The sequence below is a fragment of the Ostrinia nubilalis genome, chromosome 9, assembly GCF_963855985.1.
Source record: "Ostrinia nubilalis chromosome 9, ilOstNubi1.1, whole genome shotgun sequence".
NCBI lineage: Eukaryota > Metazoa > Arthropoda > Insecta > Lepidoptera > Crambidae > Ostrinia > Ostrinia nubilalis.
Genome location: NC_087096.1, coordinates 2,165,880 through 2,191,582, shown reverse-complemented (window position 1 = coordinate 2,191,582; position 25,703 = coordinate 2,165,880). Strand labels below are relative to the sequence as shown.

At 36.5% G+C, this 25,703-nt stretch overlaps 1 protein-coding gene across 3 annotated transcripts in view; it reads right to left on the bottom strand.

The window, feature by feature from the left end:
• The window catches only part of LOC135074369 (uncharacterized), a 186,818-nt gene that overhangs the window by 146,436 nt on the left and 14,679 nt on the right, over positions 1-25,703 (bottom strand). For all 3 annotated transcript variants that reach the window (XM_063968633.1, XM_063968635.1, XM_063968634.1), the window contains exons 2-3: positions 13,852-14,074; positions 9,805-9,960 (exon numbers count right to left, since the gene is read on the bottom strand). In XM_063968633.1, coding sequence (XP_063824703.1) covers positions 9,805-9,960; positions 13,852-14,003 — 308 coding nt within the window. In that variant the 5' untranslated portion in view covers positions 14,004-14,074. The remainder of the gene's footprint in view (positions 1-9,804; positions 9,961-13,851; positions 14,075-25,703) is intronic.

The window sequence follows — 25,703 nt, the reverse complement described above, 5'->3', positions numbered from 1 at the left end:
AGCTTTATAAGTTAGGGACTAAATTAATTCAAGCTTTTTGTTTAATTGGCATATAAAATAAATAAAAGTGGGCCTTGGCCTTCGTCCAACAGTGGACGTCATTCGGCTGAAACAAACGACATTAAAATGCTTAGTTTTTTAGTACGTTTTGTTTCATAAAAATAGGTCATATACTTTTGATATTTTTTTTTTATTTTATAAAGAAGCAATTACATATTTGATTTAAATAGTGTCTTAAATCCTCTTTTATGAAAGATTTTCTAACCGACACCTTTTCTTTGCTTTTTTAAGTATTTTCTACAAAATAATATGCTTCTAATAAAATAATGCTTTTCACGTGCCATCAATAATTTAAACCCAGCCACTGCTTTGGGACAATAAATAGACCAGTGCTGAGATGAAGTAAGTGCAAGAAACTCTATCACCTTTGTCAGTCTCTTTTTAATTTAATTTTTATAAGTTTTTCAGCCGGAAGACGTAGCGTGGGCAGGCCTCCCACTAGGTGGACCGACGATCTGGTGAAGGTCGCGGGAGGTACCTGGATGCAAGCGGCGCAGGACCGGTCTTTGTGGAAATCCTTGGAGGAGGCCTTTGTCCAGCAGTGGACGTCTTTCGGCTGAAACGAACGACCGAACGAACGAATTTTTTTAGCCGTTTTCGATTTCGTAATCCATTAGATACGCTCTAGTGAGATGTCCAATTAATGTATTAAAGAATTCATTCCACACTTTCTATTGTGCGATTTGAAGAAATCAATAAATAAACATTATTATTTGCAGTTTGGAAAAATCTTGTTTAAAAGAAATAAAGGAAGGAAGGCAAAAGTGAGAGCAAATTCAAGTTTTTCTATAACAATCCTTACTAATATCATAAATTATGCGAAGGTAACTCTGTCTGTCTGTCTGTGTCACTTTCACGCCTAAACCACTGAACCGATTTTAATTAAATTTGGCATAGAGTTTCAATGCCGGGAAAGGACATAGGATAGTTTCTATACCGGTTTTTGGAACAGGGACGCGCGCGACAAAGTTTTTTTGTGACAGACAAAATCACGCGCAAGCGAAGCCGCGGGTGGAAAGCTAGTTATACTATAAATCAGAAACTTAAACATACTCGTATCACTGCTACCAAAGTACACGCGCATTTGACATCTTATTGGCTAGTAATTCGTTATCTTTAGGTTTTAGAGATATTATATCCCACTTTTCTTGAAATTCGCGGCTAGTGGGTACGCAACTGCATGCATTTCTTGATAAAAAAAAGAAAAAGGAAAACAAGGGTATTAGAAATGGCCGACGGAATCTAAGTTGTATGAAGCTGGAAATGAAAATTTTATAACGGGTATTTTTAAACATGTTTGTTAAATGTTGTTAATACATTAAAATCCTTTTTAAGGTCAGGTTAGGTAATTGTAGTCATTCTTACTAAAATAGAAAGACACGGGTATTAACGTGACTGTGCTGTGGTCACAAGCAGACTGCAGCATAGCAGCTGAAACGTCCAGCCGTGAGTACATAATGTAACTCATTCATAAATGTCGCGTTAAGACCCGTGTCTTTCTATTTTAGTTGAAATGGAACGCGAAAGTTTTAATCTTGTTATATGGGTGAATATCCCAAGCACGTTTTTTACGCGGCGGAGCTGAGAATCGATGGGAGAAATGTAACTAGAGCAATGAATTTTCTGTATATAGTTTAAATAGCGTTTTACACGATAGCAAAGTCTTCAGGACAATAGGTAGTTATTTTATGTGCTGAAAAAATTTTCAAAGACACAAAATCTAATAGCGGTGGCGTGTCCTGACTCCATTTCTACTCAAAAATTGTGTTATTCCTTCTTTCTCGGGGATTCTAGTAATTTAAGAATAATATAGTCATAAAATACATTAAATAAGTCTTCCAAATGATATGAAAGAAATGTCATATTTCATAATTTAAGTGTTTTAAATAGCCTTTCAAAATTGTCCCACGAAAAAAAGCAATTACAGTGGCTCAATTTTGACACTCTCTTACTTCTCCAAAGAAGCTTTGAGAGACGTAGAGTTGTTCTTCCCTGCATCACTCAGCCGTGTCCTCCTGATCGGGCTATAAAGACTTGCGACACAAAATATAACAGAAGACAAACTCCATACTAAACGCGCTCGAGCCACGCACACATAGACACCGCTCTAGCAAGACTGTCTTGGACGAATGCGAGCGCGACGTGGCGCGAGCGCGACAGACGTTCGCCACACGTTCGCTGTGGTTCGCTTGAGTCACGCGCCGGTCAACCGCCTGTGATATTATTTTGTTTTGCGAAATTGACGAAAATGAGTGAACAGAAAAAGTCGTATTATAATTGTTCGGTATTTGGTTGCTTTAAACTCATCATTAAATACCGAATTTTCATTTTTTAAATTACCATTTGATTCGGGGAGGTAAGTAAGTTATTTATTTGAATTTCAATTGAAATTGAAAGCCAACTCAATTATTAGGAATATCGAATTATTTTAGAGAGGTTTTAGGAATTATTGGATAACTAGCTTTTGCCCGCGGCTTCACCCGCGTGAAATTTAGTTTGTCACAGATCGTCATAAATTATAGCCTATATGTTATTCAGGGTTATAAACAATAATACTGTAAAGTTACATGACATCAAAATCCGTTCAGTAGTTTTTGCGTGAAAGAGCAACAAACATCCAGACATCCAGACATCCAAACTTTCGCATTTATAATATTAGTTGGATAATAGTGTCAACCACTCAACTAAATACTACTTCCTTCTCGTGTATTTGTTTGCAAACTATTACTATAATAACGTACTAAATATAAATAAGTATACGTGGATATCTGTTATTGTCTTTCTTGCATAGTATTAAGAGTAACATTTTTCTATCATAACGAAATAAATGCAACACATGACAAGACAACCCTAGCGCGACGGCCGAGCGTGCGAGCGAGAGAGGTATGCAAAGCGAGGTACATACATGAGTTTACCTTCTGTTATATTTTGTGCTTGCGACTTGTGGTTTTGTTTTTCCAGTAGACACGTAAATATTTGTATCAGTGGCACAGGATTACAAAATTTTTCAATTCCGCTGTCAAGTGTATGAGTGAAAGCTACTTACTTAGATGCTAAACGATTCTTTTACATGATTAAAGTTTGGTATTTTGTTGTATCTACATACAGAAATTATTGATCAGAATTATAGTTTTCTTTATAATTTGAATTTTGTAACAGTTTTTTAATTCCGGTGGCGCAGTTTCGGTGGCTTCGGTGGCGAATCTATTGCCAAAATTGGTCTTATTGGCTCTGGAGCATTGTACCTAGGTCTACTAAGGTCTCAGCCATAACTACAATATCGTCAGTGAATCGAAGTTGTCTTAATACTGAGCTCGCTCTAGCTCAGAAGCTTGAAGCTCTAAGTGGGAGGTTGTGAAGACTTTAAGAGATTATGGTGTCTCCATGTCTTAATTCTCGTAGCAACCAGATAAGTTTCGAGTTCTGATCTTGGAGGCGGGCTGATATGATGAGGTTATCATACAAGTACTTCAGAAATTGCATGTGTCAACAGTCAATTTGGCGCCATTAAATAGACTGTAGCACAGCCTAGGTCTCGACCTAATCGAAGAAGGTTTTCTTATAGTACAAAAAGGTCAAGAATAATGACTGAATATAGTATCAGTCTTCTGCATAATTTGACGCAGCATTACATAGAACATCTTTCTGAAAATGAGGTTGTCTGTGATACTGAATGACGGATAGCGATAGACAGTCATATTTCAGGAAAAAGCAGTAAAGCCCGAAGCAGGAGGCCTCACCTGACTCTAGACCATCGCCGACGTCCATGTAATTCCAGATTACCACCTCCATGCCTTATTTTTTGGGTTCTGGGCCACTAAACATGGTGGTATTTAAGAGGACTTTAGTATTAGCATTCCATCTAATTTCATAAGCTCAGTTGTGATTTCATCATCTCCTGGTACATACCTTGTTGTTTTTAACAGGGCATTCTAATCTCGCTCAAGCTAAAGTCTAAGATATCTTCGCTAAAGTGTCGGGCTTCTTTTATTCGGCATTCTTCTATGTGCGAAACTTAGCTAGCCTGGACCAACATTTTTACTTATGGAAGATAAACCTAACACCAACCTGAGGCAGTTGGTCGCCCTCCCGGGAATAGAGTTGGTTTCTGGGTTTGAGGGTCATGCATGATGTCTTTGTGATGAGTTTAGAACAACGGGGCTGCCGGCGACTAGAGTCAAAAAGTTTTGGATTTGTTCTCTATGGAGGGTTTTTGTCGCTATCACCATGCTTTGCAGGCTGGTTAGTAGTTGCAGTATGGTAGTATAATACCTGGAAAGATGCTGCAGCCCATCCTCCAGTATTTTGAATCCTTAGTCGCCTCTTACGACACACATGGCTTTTCTAGGGTCACATCATGGGCCTGAATATTGTTACCAATTTATAAACATCATTACTGGATAATAATACTTATTTGATTACAAATAAATAAGTAATTTGAGACAATCGTCCATAATATTCCTAATTTCGCTGTATAAATCAATTTCGGTCGATTGGTTTTTAATCCCGGTGGCTCAAATACAATTTCGGTGGCTCTCGATAATTTCAAACTAACATAACTCGAGAAGTATTAAGAATATTTTGATCTCTACATTAACATTGAATAATACAAGTCATTTAGTACTATTTCTGTCACAAAAAAGTTTTGGAAAGTGGAAATGAAAATTCGCCACCGGAATTAGGCAAAAAACGAGTTTGTTGATATTCACCCATATAGTCATTTTATCAACCAACAAGCCGTTCATTCCAAGCATTTGTTCCAAAGAAACGTAATTTAATAACCAAATAAACTGTGCAATTACCGTTCCCATTTTGTACTTAACTTGAAACCGCGATCTGTTTTCTTTTAAATTCCCAAGGCTTCTTTAAAACAGAATCTGCAATAAATTGGTTATTAAGACGTCTTTGTCCGCCCAGCTGTTTAGTTTCAGGCTCTAAGAGCATTACGCCCTAAGAGCTCTGGGCGGTCTGTACTAGGGATGTTATGGATTATGTAGTTTCGGTTATGGATACAGTTACGGATATAGGAATAATATTATACCGGTTTCGGTTACGGTTTCGGATATTTTTTTATTTCGGATATCCGAAAGTTTCAGTTACGGTTACGGATATCTGTGCTTTAGAATGCAATTTGCAATAGCTGTCCAACATGGTTCATTCATGGCCACACACTTAACATCGAATAAAAAGTAATAAAAAAATAAAAAATAATACTAGATGGCATTATAAAGGTAAATCAGGCTATGTATATATGTAATACAGGTATATATGTAATCTATGTATGTGTATGTCTTTACATATTATAATGCAATACAAAAAACAATTTAAACTGACTACATCCGACACTATTCGAAACTTTTGAATCGGTTACGGTTACGGTTTCGGATATTTTTTTATTTCGGATATCCGAAAGTTTAGGTTACGGTTACGGATATCCATAACATCCCTGGCCTGTACAACGAGCTTTAAACGCTTCCGGCGTGTTGTTATTTTAACTTTTTGCGAGCTTTTATTTTTCGTGAAATAGACACGAGCAAAGGGAGTTTGTTTGGAATGAGCAACTAAAGAGATGGAATGAGCGCAATTAAGTACGAGTATATTTAAAATGAAAAATGTTTAATTAAAATGGATAAGTGAAAAAAACAGTTTCAGAATGTTTAGACTACATAGTATTAGTATCGTACATGAAGTGCCGCATATGGCACTTGTTTAATTAATATGAAAAATGAAAATTGAAAGTGGGACGTGACACTTAAATAGGTAATAAATCATTCAAAGTTTTAGTAAGTAACCTAAGTCACAGAATAAATAATATAATAATAGAATTCAATTTGTCAGTTGAAATCCGGATTTGGACAAGGATTGACTATAGGAAACGGGCGTAAGACCACAGAATAATAATAAGTACTACGTACAGAAGTTTTTCTTCGCGAAGGTATTTAAAAAAATATATGCTCAATGTCATTAACAATATGGTATAATTTAGCCTGTCTCAAGAGTCAAGCACCATTTTGTTGACAAACGTCAGTGATCGGCACTGCGCCGAAGCTATAGGGCTGACTTCGGTAAAATGATGTGACGTGAGGTGCCAAACTGCGGAAAATGGCGGAGGAAATACATGATTTAGCATGAATTATCATGAATAATATTAACTACTTATTTACCTCTCAGTGTCTTGAGGCAACTTAAAAAAGTACATTCTGTGTTTTTATTATTATTTAGGCAGTTAAATACTGCACAGTATTTAGTACACCATTTTCTTTATTTTCTTCCATCATACAGAAGAATACGCGTGCGTGAGTCAATGTTCGCTCGTATGTGAGGTCTTGTCGAATCGTATCCTGTAGGTGGGCCATCGTGCGTGTTTTGTTTTCGATGTAAGCTCGCGGAGATGAACAGGCCTGGTAAGACTGACATCTACTAAAGTTGTAATTGGTTCTGTTTTGCATATTCTGTGAACTCTACATTTCCTCACTATTCCTCTCACACTACGCAAACAGTGTAACGCGATTGCGGTGCGATACGTTCCAAAGAGCTGATCCCGCAGCGGCATCATTAAGCTGGATGTATTTGCGTACAAACCATCGGGTGAGCATCTCGCGGTTCGCAGATGAAATCGCGGCCATAGTACTGGTAGAACAGCCAGCCTCTGTTATTCTAAAATTAGGTACTTTTCAAGTAAAACAAATATGGGAGTTAGAAGTACATGTAACCTACTAAGGACTTTCATTACGAACAGTTACGATAGTAAAATATAGAAGGATTTTTATAACACTATGTTGTCATATTAGTTAATCATTATTGAGTAATATTCGTTGCAAAGTAGATTTAATTGGTTGTTAGCGCAAGCGACTACAACACCTCTACAAGCTCTGTTAATTGATTTTAAAAATTATAATTAGAAATTACGAAAAAATAAACCAGTTCAAACCCAATTCTTAAAATGACACAAATATGTTGTCCAGTGTATGTATTACAGAACGACGCTAAAAACTAGATTAGTAAAAATTTAGGAATTTTATGGGCTTTAATTATTTAGACCAATCACAAAGCAGAATCTATGAATGCGACTGAATCAAATGAACCTATGACATTGAGGTACTTTTATCTATACCTACTCATATTATAAAGCTGAAGAGTTTGTTTGTTTGTTTGTTTGTTTGTTTACTTGAACGCGCTAATCTCCGGAACTACTGGTCCGATTTGAAAAATTATTTGAGTGTTAGTTAGCCCATTTATCGAGAAACGCTATAGGCTATACAACATCACGCTACGATCAATAGGAGCAGAGCAACAATGAAAACGGGTTTTCTCGCGTACGAAGTCGCGGGCACAGCTAGTGAATCTATAAAATACAAAAACGAACAGTTGAGTTAACTGATTAACCTTGCCTGTACCTCTGCAAACAGTGAGGCAATCCGCGACCTAATGGATTGAGGCGCAAGTGTCGAGGCCCGCGCAAATTGAGTCTCAGATCAACTGCGCTCGCGGCGCTACTGGAAACTGTAATTGTACTTGAATGGTGACAGATTTTCAATGGGATAACGTTTACGGTACGTAGATTTAGATAAGCATAAACTAAAACGTATCCTAAAGTGCGTTCAAGACTACCTACTTATATTAAAACTCAAAATTACGTTGAAGTTTGTGGCTGATTAATTGCTGGATATTCACAGTCAGTTAAACTGATCAGTTGACGGACCTGTTATCCAAAAACTAAATTATTAGTATAGAATTAATTTCAGCTTAGTATTTCATACAAAATTTTGGAGCTTTACAATTTTGGAGCTTTTTGATCTACAGTATAATTCAATATTAAAATTGATTTATCAAAAGAAAGCTTTTGTTATAATTAATTAAGAAATAATTTACATTTTCGCACAAAAACCGATCATTAACCCTTCAGAAATATGTATGGACGTATGAAAATATTTCTGAAGGGTTAATGATCGGTTTTTGTGAGAAAATGGAATAGTCAAGAGCATAAACGCGACTTGAACCAAGATTTCAATAAACCTTATTTTATAACCGAAGTTACGATGAAATAAAATTAAGTCATTTAAGTTTCTCCGCTGCCTTTTCATGGAATTTTAATTGCCGTATTAAAGTAAATTAAGTAATGCACAAAAGCTGGAAACCTCCCTAAAATGTAATTTAAAAGTCTACAATCTATGGTTGGGATCGCGGCCTATTCTAACTTTTCGCATCAATCATTGGGACAAGTGCGATATTGATCAAATAATTAAAAAATGTCCTAACAAATGGATGAATCATTTGGTAAGCTAGATTACCTATCTGCGGAATCAGGTACCTAGTGGATCTACCAATAATTTAAGGTACATTTCATTTTCAAAATTTAACCATCCGAAATCCAAACTAAAGTATAATCGGAATTTTTGAAGAGGAGTCTTTTTAGATGGATGTGCGGTAGAGATATTCTAAGAGTACGACCAAAGAGTTAAATATTTTTTGTCAATAATTGATTGATTTTGTACTAACCTATTGCCAAAATATGCGCCGCACCTATCTGGTGGATACTGTATAGTTTAGGTCTAAGTTTCGGAACTAAAACTTAGTTGTAACCGAAAGTCTTTTAGTATACGTGAACCTTAGACTTGTACGTGCACTTGATAAAAAGAGTGACCACTTCTGTTACCCTTGCCCCGTCCATTAGCTGCTCAGAAGTGTGGTGTCTGCTGACCGTTTCAAAGTTTTCAGAATGGAGCTTTTCATGCGGACTTACCTGGAATAAAGATAAAATGTTGTTGAATTGTTTAGCAAATAAAACAAAATTATTTTCATGATTAAATTAGATTGAATATACGTATTCAGATTAGATTAGCTTTGGCTGCAAATCCAAGGTATGTAAATCATCTTTCAATATGCTTGAAGCCTATTCCTGCTAAGAAAGACCTCAACATAGTCCTCATACAACCTCATACCTCATACAAGATAAGTGTCAAAGACAAACAATAAACCTCTTTTTTTTTTTTAAGATTATTAGTAATTTGTATTGCACAAATTACTAATAGTCCCATTAGCCCCTCTTAATAAGCTAAATATGCTTGTGTTACGAGTGGGCTCACCACAATAGTCACTTAAAAGGATGATACTCAGAACATTTGTTAAGACTTATAACTAAATAATTTTGACTTTTAAATGGTCGAGCGGCGGCGAGATTCGGACCCGCGTTCCCCGGTTCACGAGTCAGCCAGTCTGACCTGACTGTTCGGCTATCGTGGCTTCGAACCAAAGGTAGAAATGTAGATAAGATATACATTATGAATAAGATAACCAACCTGACGCAGTCATGAGCGCACTCCCGCAGTCGGCAGTAGCAGCTGCATGAAGATGGTAGCTCTGATAATGATGATGATGGTGATGATGATGATGATGATGATGATGACCAACCTGACGCAGTTATGAATACAGTTCCGCAGACGGCAGTAGCAGCTGCAGGAAGATGGTGGCTCTGATGATGATAATGATGATGGTGATGATGATGATGATGATGATGATAACCAACCTGACGCAGTCATGAGCGCACTCCCGTAGACGGCAGTAGCAGCTGCATGAAGATGGTAGCTCTGATAATGATGGTGATGATGATGATGATGATGATGATGACCAACCTGACGCAGTTATGAATACAGTTCCGCAGACGGCAGTAGCAGCTGCAGGAAGATGGTGGCTCTGATGATGATAATGATGATGGTGATGATGATGATGATGGTGATGACCAACCTGACGCAGTCATGAGCGCACTCCCGCAGACGGCAGTAGCTGCAGCTGCAGGACGAGTAGCAGGAGCCGAGCTCGGAGTCGGCGAGGCTGACGGAATCGAACCTCCGCCGGCCGAGGCCCTCGCCTGAGCTGGGCACTGTGTGGGAGCCGCGCCATCTGAAATTGAGAGTATACTGGTCAGGTTTGGAGAGAGATAGATCGTTATCAGAGGCACAGAATAATAATAAGTACTACGTACAGAAGTTTTACCTCGCGAAGGTATTTAAAAAAATGTATGCTCAATGTCATTAACAAATTATGGTGTATTTAGCCTGTCTCAAGAGTCAAGCACCATGTTGTTGACAAACGTCAGTGATCGGCACTGCGCCGAAGCTATAGGGCGGACTTCGGTAAAATGATGTAACGTGAGGTGCCAAACTGCGAAAAATGGCGGAGGAAATACATGATTTAGCATGAATTATCAAGAATAATATTAACTACTTATTTACATCTCAGTGTCTTTAGGCAACTTAAAAAAGTACATTCTGTGTTTTTATTATAGGCAGTTAAATACTGCACAGTATTTAGTACACCATTTTCTTTATTTTCATCCATCATACACAAGAATACGCGTGCGTGAGTCAATGTTCGCTCGTATGTGAGGCCTTGTCGAATAGTATCCTGTAGGTGGGCCATCGTGCGTGTTTTGTTTTCGATGTAAACTCGCGGAGATGAACAGGCCTGTCAGAGGGCCTAGTGTGAGTTTTCATCAATAATGACATTAAATGTATGACGGATTGTACAGCGCCCCTAGCGGGAAACGTTCAAAAACTAAAATTTTCATACATTTTTTAAACTTGTCAGCGCGTTTGATATAAACTCACACTCAGCCCACAGGTCATTTAGTCTTGGCTGCGGGAGGACGACTCTCTTTAACAAACAGTGGTTGACTGAGTTTGTTGCGGCGCTTCTTCTCAGCACTTGCCAAATATTTGTCTCGAAGCGCTGGTAGGGCAAAAAAAAACGAGACATGTATAAGCTCCATAAGAGCATTTGACGATTTGTAAGTACTTTTAATGAGTTTATACAAATAAAGATAATTTTGATTTAATTTTGATTTTAACTGGATACTTGACACTAATAATTTCCAAGACACATTAATAAAAACTTCATTAAAGCCCTGAAAACAAAGAAGAACGGTCATCTGTGACCCAGACCCGACAGAAACGAGACATACCTCAGTTTTTTTGTCATGTCTTAATTAGTTAAATTATATATTTTTTATATTCGAAATCTATGTATAACACCAAATTATTACCCTTTGTTTTTGTTCAGGCGTCACACAAAAACTAATACAAAATGCCTATTTATCACCAAAATTGGTAAATGTATGTACCTAAATAGCTGCTATGGAATGTATCTAGGTGACTTGGAGATACAGCCGGATTATACAGGGTGAAAACGAGAAGTTACAAAATCCAAAAATTCAATGTTACCAGCTTCCATAATCTGTAACCTCTTATTGGTGCCGTTTGAAAGAGCTCATGAAGCACTTTCAGAATCAGTAACTAGTTTTTCGATATCTTGTATAGTTTAGAAATAATCGAGTGAGATCACTTATCGTTCCATATGTTTAGCCACCCTGTATAATCCGGCTGTATCTCCAGGTCACCTAGATACATTCCATAGCAGCTGTAATAGACATTTAGGTACATACGAGTACATTTACCAATTTTGGTGATAAATAGGCATTTTGTATTAGTTTTTGTATAACGCCTGAACAAAAACAAAGGGTAATATTTTGGTGTTATACATAGATTTCGAATATAAAAAATATATAATTTAACTAATTAAGACATGACAAAAAAACTGAGGTATGTCTCGTTTCTGTCGGGTCTGGGTTTTTTTTGTATGGGGCGTGACCGTTCTTCTTTAAGTTAGTTTGCAATGAGGGCTATCGTTTTTATACCTAACAGTTACAGTTAACCATTGACGATTGACATTACTCTACAGTAGCACCATCCTGGTGAGAGCTAAAACGCCTTGCCTTCATTGCCAGAATGTTTAGTAGTTTTTAGGGTTCCGTAGCCAAATGGCAAAAAACGGAACCCTTATAGATTCGTCATGTCTGTCTGTCTGTCTGTCCGTCCGTTCGTCCGTCCGTCTGTCCGTCCGTATGTCACAGCCATTTTTTTCCGAAACTATAAGAGCTATACTGTTGAAACTTGGTAAATAGATGTATTCTGTGAACCGCATTAAGATTTTGATGCAAAAATAAAAAAATGATAATAAATATTGGGGGCTCATCGTACTTAGACTGAACTGAAACTCAAAAATTTTTTTTTCGTCAAACACATACGTGTGGGGTATCTATGGATAGGTCTTCAAAAATGATATCGAGGTTTCTAAAATACTTTTTTTCTAAACCGAATACTTTCCAAAGTGGAAAAAAGTTGGTCCCCCCCCCCCCCTCTAACTTCTAAAACAAGAAAATGAAAAATCTAAAAACAACATATGATGTACATTACTATAAAAACTACCAACGAAAATTGTTTTGAACGAGATCTAGTAAGTAGTTTTTTTTAATACCTCGTAAATCGTAAACCGCTTATTACCGCGTAATCTTTCATACAAATAACTTAAATTAAAAAAAAAAACATAAATTAATGGTACGGAACCCTTTGTGCGTGAGTCCGACACGCACTTGGCCGGTTTTTAAATAAATTAATTGTCATTCAATGGCTAACGTCATAGCCACTCACCAAATAAAATACGAGTAACTAGGGGTATCCTGGATTGGACTGGACTGTCACGATCGCAACGATACAGTGATAGCGCAGATTAATCACAGAGTCACGGTAAAGTAGTCTGTACTAATAGAGAATGTAAAAAAAAGATGTGGTTATCTGGGGCCATTTCTACTAAAACCACAGATCACTGCTCTGGTTAAGTTACTACTGTAATTATAGGCAGTAAACAGTTTAAACAACCACAATATATTTTTATTTTACTACATGAGTACGAGTTATACTGTGTGGTTCCGGCCGAGTAGAATAGGACTGCTCCCACTCTTCCTGTGGATTCGGGACTATTCCCACCTCTCGTTCCCACCGCTGCAACTCCTGTGTAGCCAGGATCTACAGCTTGATCGCCATAAAAACCAAACCAATGAAGGTCAAGTTTGTCCCGGGGAAAGTTAAACTGTCATTGGACCCGCAACGAAATTAATCAGAGAACATAAGAGAAGTTTAGCATTAATAGCTAGTAATAGTAGAACATTATAATACGACAGTTCTATGGATTAACAATTTATAATAAATCTTCGGTTTCGATTAATTTCGATAAATCAATGTTATTTCACGTAAAACATAAAAGCCATCACGTGTTCTTTGATAAGGATTTCTATTTCATACATTCGACTTTTCCATTTCGTTTGGTACGTTATAAAACACATTGAACTGTCTGATATTGATGATTTATATAACCGAACTCGCGTGTAATCCAAAAGGACTGGGATAAAGGCTGAAATTCAAAATTAAATTTGTTTTTCGTGATTTATGATTTTACTACGAAATTCTCTTTGACGTGCAAAAAACTTTTCGTCCCCGTTTCCAGTTTGTTGACGTGCGATTCAGCGAGAGTAGGAAGTAATCAATTATTGTGCGCGAAATAGGCTGGAAAAACAATTATGGCATTCCACTCCATAAGCAGAGTTATGGCGCAAGTCGTTAATAGAGATGTGATATTGTTTTTGTGACATTAGCCCACACAGTAGATTAAGGTGTAGCACTTATGGCTCTTATGATAAGCTCATTTCGGCGCGTACTTACTGGTATTTGGGATTATAATGCGTTATAAGTGATGGAAGTTCTTAGTACGTATTGTTTAGTAGTATAAAGGCCTGAAATTGCCCCCCTGAATAGAACTCTCGCAATGGTTTCAGTCTAAGTGAATTTTAGAACTAAAACTGTCACGTATAATTATTATAGGTGACAGTTTTAGTTCTGTTTTTCCTCTCTATTAGAAAAATATCAGGTTGAATTGAATTAAAACAAAAACAAAACATACCTTGCACTTTTAGAATCCACGTGTTCAACTACGACATTCCAAGTCCTGTGTATCAGGTACAAGAGGAACAGCACTCTGGAAGACTCTGCGTGAGGCGGAGGCTCTTTCCGCGAGTACTTCCGGCTGGTGGCGCTACTGAGCCCGCTGCCCATACTTCCGGCGTTCGAATTTCGAATCACGAGGTCATTTCATGCGCAGAGCTCGATGGAAGCGGACGTGTGCACTGAAATAGGAAAGATAAACGAATTTAGGATACGTATTAAAAAAAATATCCATTTTGGGCATTTACTTTGAGATCCTAGAAAAAGTTAACAAACAATTTTTAAAAGAAACGTAGTGGGATTTAAACTACAACATTTTCAGAAACTCATAAATATGTACACATACCTACAGTCAATGGACACAGGACGCTACTATGTGATTAATTGCTACTTCAAACCCTTATACATTCCGTAATAATGAAGAAAAACAGCCCAAATAATTTAAAAATATTTCGACATACATCACAATTTGATACAGCAGCTTTCCATTACTTGCGTTTACAAATATGTAAATGATTTAATATTCGCAAGGGATGCAACATATCGCGTCTGTCGTTCATAAAATATTTATTACGAACATCTACGTGTCCGCAACGCGTAAATATATTACATTGTTAGTGTATTTATAGTCTATACATAGATACTTGTTTAATAATGGTTATAATGTCGCAATATCCGTCATAAAACGATTCACGATGAAACTATAACGGGTAAGTTAAATGTTAATTTAACAAACATGTTTATTAACTTCGATATAGTTAATTATTCTAGTTGAAATGAATGCCGACAGCCAATCTAATTTCACTTTTCGCGATTTGTTGTCATAAGTTATCAGTCATAAGACATTATTAATTGGTATGTCTAAATTATATCTATTAATTTTAAGTTTGAACGCACACAGAGGTAGTTAAACTATTTCCAAACTCCTGCTATATAATTAAAGGCTACTTAAAATACAGGGTGTATTTTGGAACCTATGTTTTACAACCTATGAACATAGGATCCGACTGGACTATTTAACGTTAATATATTTAAAGATGAAAAATATCTCATCCCATTCCAAGTCAAAGACAAACATTTTTTATTCATATGGACTATTAAAATGCTTATAAACGTCAAATATTTCAAGAAAAAACAAATACTAATAAAAATAACTTAGTTTTGCTCTTACATATCTCATACTCATTCTACCCTACCAACGCTTCAAGACCAACATTTGGCAAGTGCTGAGAAGCGCCGCAACAAACTCAGTCACTACCGTCTACTGGTTTAAATAAATAAATAGATAGTACTATCGGCAACAGTGGTAACGGCCCATTGCCGGTCATATCGTCTCGATCTATCGCAAAGAATCACCATTTGATGAGAGCGAGAGCAAAAACGGAAATTGATAGTTAACACTGTGGCCGTGTGTACATTGGTAGGCTCTTAAAATACAGCCTGTATGGAAATTTGCTGAGATAAACCTCATTTATTCGCATCTGGCTGGTGCAATCCTCATTTTTATTAGGGCACATTAATCCAGCCTCTGCGAAATAATGGGATGCATTTTATTAATGCAACTTTATTACTTCCCTGCTCGGTCCGGGATAAGGCCATTCTGGTTCCGGACTTGTTAAAAATTATAATGAAAAAGGGAAATATGCAAGGTTCGTCTAGTCGTTTTTGCAAGCTTTCGCTGGGCTGCTGTGGCGAAGATTTTTAAATATTAAAGGCATCTGGTAAAAGAATACCTGAACATTCGTGCCGAACCACGAATTAATATCTGTCTTCTGAAAATAATGACATCTATATGAATGGGATAGGTATTCATATGTCGACCACACTGTAAAACAGTTTTAAGTTGCATTCATTAAATAAAAATTATGTGATAGTAACAATAAAACTACGTTTCCAGCATATTATAAAACTCAATAACATTGTTTCATTTCAATTAATCCCTACTAATGTATAACTCTATACATTAGCAGTAGTTTTGCTATATCGGCAGTATTCGGCAGCGACAGGCTAATCCGCTCGAACTAGATTTATAGCGCTTTGTGGTTATAAGATTTACACCCTGTATTGTCTATAGGAATTATCTTGGCCAGTGATGAGTTTAGCTTTGAAATATATTTGAATAATGAAAATGAAACGTTTTATTTAGAGTTTAATTAGTTCAATAACTGTGTCCGTTAACTTTGCACCTAACCCGGAAGAGGTATTGTTAATTCGGTTAATTGTTCGCTTAACCGTCGGGAAACTAATTAGAGAGATTAATCGCCCACCCTTTATGTACTGTCTCGTGGTTTAATTTTGTATAGGCTGGGTCAAATATAAGGGCGGTTGGGACTTAAAATCCTAATCTATTAAAGTTCCATGCGCATTGAAACCTAACTAATTTATAGAGACTAAACTAAACTTTTGTAATGTATTTACATTAGAAAACTAGACACGATTAAAATGTAACATTATGGGATTATCGATTAATATTTTTAATGTTATGTTAATATTTTTCTAGGTTTATGTAAGCATTAAGATTTTTCTTTTTATTTATGATTGTGTCAGTGGTTTATCATCACAACTAGCGGCCGCCCGCGACTTCGTATGCGTGGATCCCGTTTTCCCCCCTTAGGGGTGGAGTTTCGTAAAATCCTTTCTTAGCGGATGCCTACGTCATAACATCTACCTGCATGCCAAATTTCAGCCCGATCCGTCCACTGGTTTGGGCCGTGCGTTGATAGATCACTATGTCAGTTACTCAGTTAGTCAGTCAGTCAGTCAGTCTGTCTGTCTGTCGGTCAGTCAGTCAGTCAGTCAGTCAGTCTGTCTGTCAGTCAGTCAGTCAGACAGTCAGTCAGTCATCTTTGAGTTTTATTATATTATTTAGATTTTCAATTTTATCACGAAAAACATAGCCAATAATGATTATTCTTAAAAACAAACTGTCGTTTAAAACCAGCAATTATTATTTACCGACATTTCCTAGTACGCACATAACTCTCGGCTCTACGGTTGACATTACAGTTTACGCCTGCGATCACACTCAGAGTAACTGCGGGTAAATCTAGACTTTCACACGCATTTCCTAGGTCCGGCCACTTTCCCTGAGATTGTCTGGGCTTCCTGCCTAGTTTAAACAGGGTAGCAAGCGTGCAGGTGTAAATGTAGGCAAAGAGGCTTTTTTTAAAATGTATTTACCTATATTAGGGAAACAAACAATTTTGATAGACAGACAAATAATCACACAAAAAATAAGACAGAAATCAGCAAAGTTTCCAGTTATTTTTTTTAAGATTATTAGCAATTTTTATTGCACAAATTACTAATAGTCCCTTTAGCCCCTCGTGGTAAGCTAAATAAGCTTGTGTTACGAGTGAGCTCACCACAATAGTCGAGCGGTGGTGGGATTCGAACCCGCGTTCCTCGGATCTCGAGTCGGCCAGTCCGACCACTTCACCTATTGTTACTGTACTGTTGGGCTTGGGCTATCGTGGCTATATTATTATTGCAGTTGCCAATTGCAAAAGGGTGGTTTATTGTTGAGAAGCACTTTTAAACCTTCACTTACAAAGAACAAAGAAGAGAGTGACTGTAATAGGAAGAAAAAAAGTTATAATAGGCTACAATAGGAAATTATCTATCTGTATAGGACGCGGCCTAGTCGTAAAGAAACACCTTGAAGGAGGCTTACGTCTAGCAGTGGACGTCTTTAAAAGAAATCTCATTATAACGCGCTATAAGTTGTAATTATATCCAAGCTATAATTCATGTAATAACTAAAGGTCATGATCGGTGGATTTTTTTGATCAACATAATCATTAATAAAGTGTCGCAAAAACGGGGAAAAATAGAAACTACCTATTTTCATCTTTACATACACAAAGTCGCGGTATCAAGTCAACTTCAAAGTTAAGAATTTATATTATGGTCACAGTCTAATGAGCTTTTAAAACGTAATAAAACAACTTAATAAATATTATAGTAATTAGAAAGAAACATTTAATCACCGTTTTACAAATTTTAAGAGTAAACAATCTACAGTAATCCATCAAGAACGTGTCAAAATGTATGTTTTCTTAAATAAATCGTGTTTTCAAGTGTAAAATTATAAATATCGCGCATTCTTCGCAGACCGCAGACAATGATAGATCGTCTTGGATATCTACACCGGTGGAAAAGTGTGGATACGATACTACACAGTTCTACCTCTGCTTAAAAGGCACCTACTCAGTGTCTTGGCAGATACGCTGTCAAGATGTTACTGAGTGGGTGATCTTTTTTGGCAACTTTGTTTCATTTTTTTATATTAATATGTGTATGTTTTTTGTTGCCAACATAAAATTATTTCCTTTATTTATTTCTTTCTCTTACTTTCAGTTCTGAAAACAGCCCATAGTAGAGACAACAGCACATCAAGCTAACTCTGAAGCAAACCAAATAGAATTGAATCGATATTTTTCATGACCTATACCACTGTGGGATGACAGCGAAGAAAAATGTTGCCTTTGATTTAACCAAAATGTACAAAATAAGTGACAGATTTTTCAGTAAGAAAGGTACCTAGCCTTAAAAGTCTCCCTAACTTTTAACCCCACCAGCACATCGAAGCAATCATTATGACTGTTCAAAAGTTAATTAAATCATTGATTGAACTAAAACTAAGTAGGTCACTACAGTTTAGGAGTTGTACCACTTTACTTGTAACTACAGGTACTTAACTACTGTACTATCCTTATTCCATGTATTTTCTCAAGTAGCCATCGGTAGTCTTATCCACACTATCCTTCTACAACCTCAGTAAAACTACAATGAACACGTCTATTTAATAACATGGTTTCGTAAATCTAACTCGCCATAAACAGAGATGAGTGATTGTTACGTACAGTAGTCAGTATTTACTGAACATTCAACAAAATAGCACTTATCAACAACGGACTAAGAGCTAAGAATATTTAGAACTAGGTCACCGCCCGCGGCTTCGCCCGCGTGGAATTTTGTCTGTCACAGAAAAACATAATAGCGCTCGCTCTTTTTCAAAAACCGGGATAAAAACTATCCAATGTCCTTTCCCGGGACTCAAACTATATCTATTTCAAATTTCATCAAAATCGGTTCAGTGGTTTAGGCGTGAAAGCGAGACAGACAGACAGACAGAGTTACTTTCGCATTTATAATAATATTAAATAGGATTTGTGTTGACTGTAATCGATCCACTTTTGATCAACGGGGACAATCGCTAACACTTTTACATTACGACGTGTAATGTTGATGTAAATTATGAATATTGAGTAATGATTCTGTATATTCATGAACCGCATGTATATTGATTATTCTAACAGTACGAGAAACGGTAGTGTTAATATAGTTTATACACAGAAATAAAATGTAAACTCGGCTTTGAAATGTGAAGTATTTAGCACAAGCATTAACATATAAATTAATACATACGTGTAATGATAACAGAATTCTTAATAAGCAAGTTAATTCCGAAAATGAAATAGAGACTTAATAGCAACGTGTGGTTCAGTGGTTAGAATTGAATTGTTCCTTAGGTTCAGAGTTTGATTCTCTCGTGGGACACATAAATTTGTTTGTTAGATTATTTTCACATTTTAAGCTTGGGATAGGGCACTGACGAAATGGTCAGACGCAGTTAGGAAGACGGTGGGCGGAAATATGCATCGTGCGGTCCACACAGCTTATGACCGCAGTCTGTGGAGGAACACTATGTGGTCGCGATCCTCATCAGTGAGGGACCGAGGAAGAAGCGAAAAAAGAAGCGAAACGAAGACCAAGCTAATTTGGTTATAATAATTCAAACAAAATTAGAACTAATTTGACTCTACATAAATACCACGTTACAATAACAAATGCTTCGGAAGTAAACTAGGTATTTAACAAGTAAAAACAAAGCGTAGACCGCATTCAGGAAATGTATGGCGTTCACACATACCGACTAAAGTTTTTCAGCAACTGTACAGGAAGTAAATTAAATAGAACAGTGTACGTGGCCCTTTACAGTTGTAACCGCAGCGCACACTGCGCAATGTACAGTTTAACAGCGTTTTTACTTTGTGCTGGACGATACGACCACAAAATATAACAGAAGACAAACTCCATACTAAACGCGCTCGAGCCACGCACACATAGACACCGCTCTAGCAAGACTGTCTTGGACGAATGCGAGCGCGACGTGGCGCGACAGACGTTCGCCACACGTTCGCTGTGGTTCGCTTGAGTCACGCGCCGGTTAACCGCCTGTGATATTATTTTGTTTTGCGAAATTGACGAAAATGAGTGAACAGAAAAAGTCGTATTATAATTGTTCGGTATTTGGTTGCTTAAACTCATCATTAAATACCGATTTTTCATTTTTTAAATTACCTGTTGATTCGGGGAGGTAAGTAAGTTATTTATTTGAATTTCAATTGAAATTGAAAGCCAACTCAATTATTAGGAATATCAAATCGTTTTAGAGAGATTTTAGGAATTATTGGATAACTAGCTTTTGCCCGCGGCTTCACCCGCGTGAAATTTAGTTTGTCACAGATCGTCATAAATTATAGCCTATATGTTATTCAGGGTTATAAACAATAATACTGTAAAGTTACATCAAAATCCGTTCAGTAGTTTTTGCGTGAAAGAGCAACAAACATCCAGACATCCAAACTTTCGCATTTATGATATTAGTTGGATAATAGTGTCACTCAACTAAATACTACTTCCTTCTCGTGTATTTGTTTGTAAACTATTACTATAATAACGTACTAAATATAAATAAGTATACGTGGATATTTGTTATTGTCTTTCTTGCATAGTATTAAGAGTAACATTTTTCTATCATAACGAAATAAACGCAACACATGACAAGACAACCCTAGCGCGACGGCCGAGCGTGCGAGCGAGAGAGGTATGCAAAGCGAGGTACATACATGAGTTTACCTTCTGTTATATTTTGTGATACGACTGTGTAAATAGATAAGTAGGTACTTTAAATTAATGTAATTGAATTTTTATTTTGATGGCTATTAGGACTTCATAATACCTGAGGCTTTCAATTCTTATATTTTTATGTGATTGAATCAGAAATGAGGAGATTGGAGCTGACAGCCTGTAAAATTAAGTAGTAGTGGGCGGGAGCATACATAGCTCATAGAGCTGATGGACGTCAGGACAGAAAAGTTCTCGAGAGGCGATTTCAGACTGGAAGTGTGCTCTGTTTCTGGTACTAGAAGAGGTGTGGGCAGGTCTCCCACTTGATGGTCCGAAGATCCGGCGAAGGTCGCAGAAAGCTCTTGGGTGCGGACAGCACAGGACCGGTTGCGGCAAAAATCCTTAGTGGAGGTCATTGTCTAGTATTGATTAATACAAGTAGAATCACTGACAACGAAGATACAGGTCGTAATCTAGTTTAGTAGTCAGGGGAGCCATATTAGTATGTGTTATGCTACGAGTAATGTCACTTTTGCATAGTAATATTCGCGCTCTATGTAACTTTTTGTTTAAAATAAACGATTATTTTTATGCATAAAAAGGCAGTTTTGGATGTCTTTGGGTCGCCGCATACGGGCTTCACGCCACGGCCACAATAGGCTACCTCACTGCATGTTAACGTCGCGTGGCCACACGAAAACTATGTAAAAACGCCGGTTTTTGCTGAAATGGAATCGCACAGTGTAAATGATACTTAGCTAAGTAATGAGCGTGCCCGAGACGGGGCATTTTTGGCACGACTCCTCAGGTTCGGCGGGCAAAAGGTTAATGAAATTGCAGGCTAAGTGCTGGTGTAGCTTACCCAAAAAACTAATGCTGCAGTACGACAATTTGTACTAATGTTTCTGTTTTTGTAACTTTGGTTTGGGGCAGAAAAACTGAATTTTAATGCAGAAAAAGGCAAGTAATTGAACGCAATCACACCTGATGTTAAATAAGATGCAGTCTAGGATCTACTTGGCCTGTAAATGTTTTAAGTCATTTTTTCCTTCTTTCTTTAGTTTCTTTAAGATAAAATGTTTGATCTACTACGAAGCAAAACCACTATTTAGCCCCAATACCCAATGAACCACAGGAAAAAAGTAATAGAAAAAATAATTATGCATATTATGATTATCATATACATTTTCTATAAAATATGCAAAAATTTGTGCGTGTGTCTCGTTTAAACTAATCTATAAAGAATAAAGATGCTATTAACATGCTTAAACAAAAACAATACAATCGAACCGTACATTAAAACGCATAATATAAATACAGTTATAGAATTTATCGACGTTGCTTGCTATCTCGCTCTCTCGTACGCCTGCGCACGATCATTAGTGTTTTTAGATCTTAATGCACCCGATGAGTTTATACTATGTCGATTGCAATATGAGCTCATGTTATTGCCTGTTTTAATTATTACATTACTTATGTACCAATTTCAGATCGTGATTGGAATTTTTGTTGAAATCTCATATACGAGTGAGTATGTATAAATTGATACTTAAGTAACTTTTAGTGATCGTTTTGATGAAATGGTCACTGGTTTTTTTTTATGGATTTGCTTGGTGTAGTCCGCGTTCATACGATTGAAATACAGTTTGTCACAGATCGTTATGAATCGTAAAGTTTCATTAAAATCAGATCAGTAGTTTAGTAGTATTTATCGATCAAAAATATACTATAAGTTAAATACATGTTAGTAACATACAGTCTGTCCATTAAATTGTCAAGTTTGTATAACGAAGCCTTAGAGTAAAAGCCTCTTAAAGTGTAAAAGAAGTTTTTCAGGAGGAAGGTAAAACTGCGCTATATTCTGTAAGATTGGTCGAAATGCATAAAATGTATACCTAAATTATGAGAAAAAATGCATTCCCGAGGTTTTCACTCTAAGGCAGGAAATAGATGGTAATAAATTACCTATAGCGTCCTCTTATACAGTATACAGTAACATTTGGCCTGTATAATTCAACGAGCGTGTCCATAAAAGAAGATGCATAGTTACTTAATAATATTATATGGTGAGATAAATGAACCTGCCCTACTTCGTTGATCTTGGCCTGCCTCCAAAAGGCCAAGCCTTCAGCCCCAAAGTAGGCCAGATCCGGGATGAAGGCAACCCAAAGAATATGTATTAATAGACAAGCTGTTCTAAAATAGAGAAACGCGACCATATAAAAAATAATTCATATAAAAGAACGTCGCGTTGAGACCCGTGTGGCCACTTGTAAACATCCGTTTTTTTACTACGGACTACGGACTACGGATTTTTTCCCCGGATTTAGAGGTGGAGTACGTGTGCACATGCATCGAACATAGTTAGGTCCCGCGAGAAAATTGACAGCAAGCAAAGGATATCCGTTTTTTGACGGTCCGTCGTCCAGTAAACAAACGGATGTCTACAAACGGCCTGTTTCTCTATATTAGTTGAAATGAAACGTGAAAGTTTAAAATCTTATAAGCTGTGCTGAATTTAAACTGTGTAAACCACAGGTAAACCTAAAACAATTGCAAATCACAAAAACAAAATGCGCTCGTAATGGCAACGTTTTGTTGGTCAAGTTAAAAACATGACTTAAGCCTATTTTCACCATCAATCCCTAATTTTTAAGTGACCCCTATGGTAACAATTTGTTAACAAATAACAGGAATTTCGTTTACATAGGGGTCACTTAAAAATTAGGGATTGATGGTGAAAACGGGCATTAGTTTATACTTATTAGGACGTGTAAAAGAGCTATTTAACAGACCTTTTTCGAGTCACAATTTGTGTTCTTAGGTTCTATCTATATTGTTTACTACATAACTCTAGAATTCACGTGACTACACTCACTTGGCCAGTTTTTAATTGAATTTTTATTCGGGAAAAACAAAACCAAAGTTTCCAGAAATGAAAGTTCGAGCGTTCTTTGTCAATTTTTTTTCGTTCATACACGGCACTTTAGTATTATTTCCGAAGTGCTAGTCAGTTTAGCAGTAAATGAATGTGTTTTATTTTAGCATTTAACCAATAAACTAACAAACAAATTGCTAATAATTAATTTGTTAGTGAAATACACGCGATTACATTTCAATAGTTGGATTTGTTAGTGTAAATTTCCAGCTGATTGACTTAATAAATGTGCTAATACATATTACCCCCTTAATAATAAAAGTTACATCCTAGTTGAACTCTGCTTTAAATTGTCATTTAGTATGGAAATGTCATTTTAATCCAGTGAATCGTCCCGGATGAAACTTTTTATTAATAAGGGGGCTAGATACTAAGATATCATGTAATAATACGACTACACAGTATAGATAATACGTTTTATGTTATTTGTGATAATACAAAGCAAAAGTACCTACTTTTTTATTTCAGCGTAAAACTAGACAAGGGATAAAAATTACATAGGTAGGTAAAGTACGGCCAACGAGAAGCGATACCAAATGTAAACAAACCCAATGTCATTTTCATTTGGAATAGTAGGGGTGGGTTGCACCACCTATCTTTAACGGTAACTATGACGATAACCGGTGCTTTTTGTATGGAATTTGACAGATTTTTGACGTTTGTCAAAGTTAAAGTAAGATGGTGCAACCCAGCCTAAGGGTTTGACTTTGACATATTTTGGCGAGAGAACGAGACATTACGACAAATACACAAGATGGGAAGACACAGAATAGATTGTGAATTCGAAAGACGAATCGGCCTTTTGTATCGCTTCTCGTTAGCCGTACTTTAGTAGGAAACTAGTGAAAAGGGCTTTTCAACACGTAACTATTTGTGATTTTTATTTACTTATCTGTTTGATCTATCTATCCAAATGTTAACTCTAGACAGAAAAAAATAGACGCAAATAAAATCGCAGACGGAAATAACTAAAAATATACTCACATTTTTAACCGTTACTAATACTTTAATTGTAGTTTTTGCTACCTCTCTGCTAGTGACCTACACTAGTCATTGACCAACATCAGTTAAATAATTCAGTAAAAAACCTAGACTTTCGCAGTCTTCGTCAGTCATGATTAATTATGAAAATGATACAGCAAAGTTGAAAGTTTAGAGCAAAATTTATTTAACTACTCTATCGGCAGCTTGATTCAAATGTTGGTCTGTCGCAAAAAGTTTTAATAGTAGGTAAGATGACTAACAAAACAGTAAATTGTAAATTGTGTAACACATTTTTTACGAAATGAAAGAGCATTATGAGAACATCTGGTTTCTGGGGAGTGCAGGTCAAATCCTCTTATTTCCTCTGGTAAATTAGAGAGGGTCGTGTTCCTGAAGTGAACCAAATGACCTGATACTGATGATGATGATAAGTTAATTTTCAAATGTCTAACTTGGATAATGATGAATTCTTCATACCAAACCTGTTATCTCTAGGAAGAAGCAAAGAAGATAATAATTAATTTGACATTCATCAGATTATTTCACCTTCTTCTTCTTTGTCATCGTTATTTAATGGAGATTTGACTCATTTTGTATTAGTTTAGACATTACTTTTACTACTTTGATAAATCTCTAATGAAAAGAGGCTCGCTCACTTCAATCAACTATAAAATTACCAAACAATTGTAAGAAAGCGCCCGTTTGTATAAATGTTTTGCGATTTCGTGGGAAGTCCAGAGATTAAACAAATAAATGAAAGAAAACCTTTGTGAGATGAGCCATTCTTTTAGAGAGAAAGTAGTTTTGATTTTGAAACGACAGTTACGGTTATTAGAATAGTGTTTATTGTTATAGTTAAAATAAAAATTAATCTTCAATACACTTTGTACCTTTCTAAATGTCAGTCATGAAAAACTGACTAGGGTATTTGTATGAATGAGATCTCTAGGAAAAATGTTAAAAAACAATGCAAT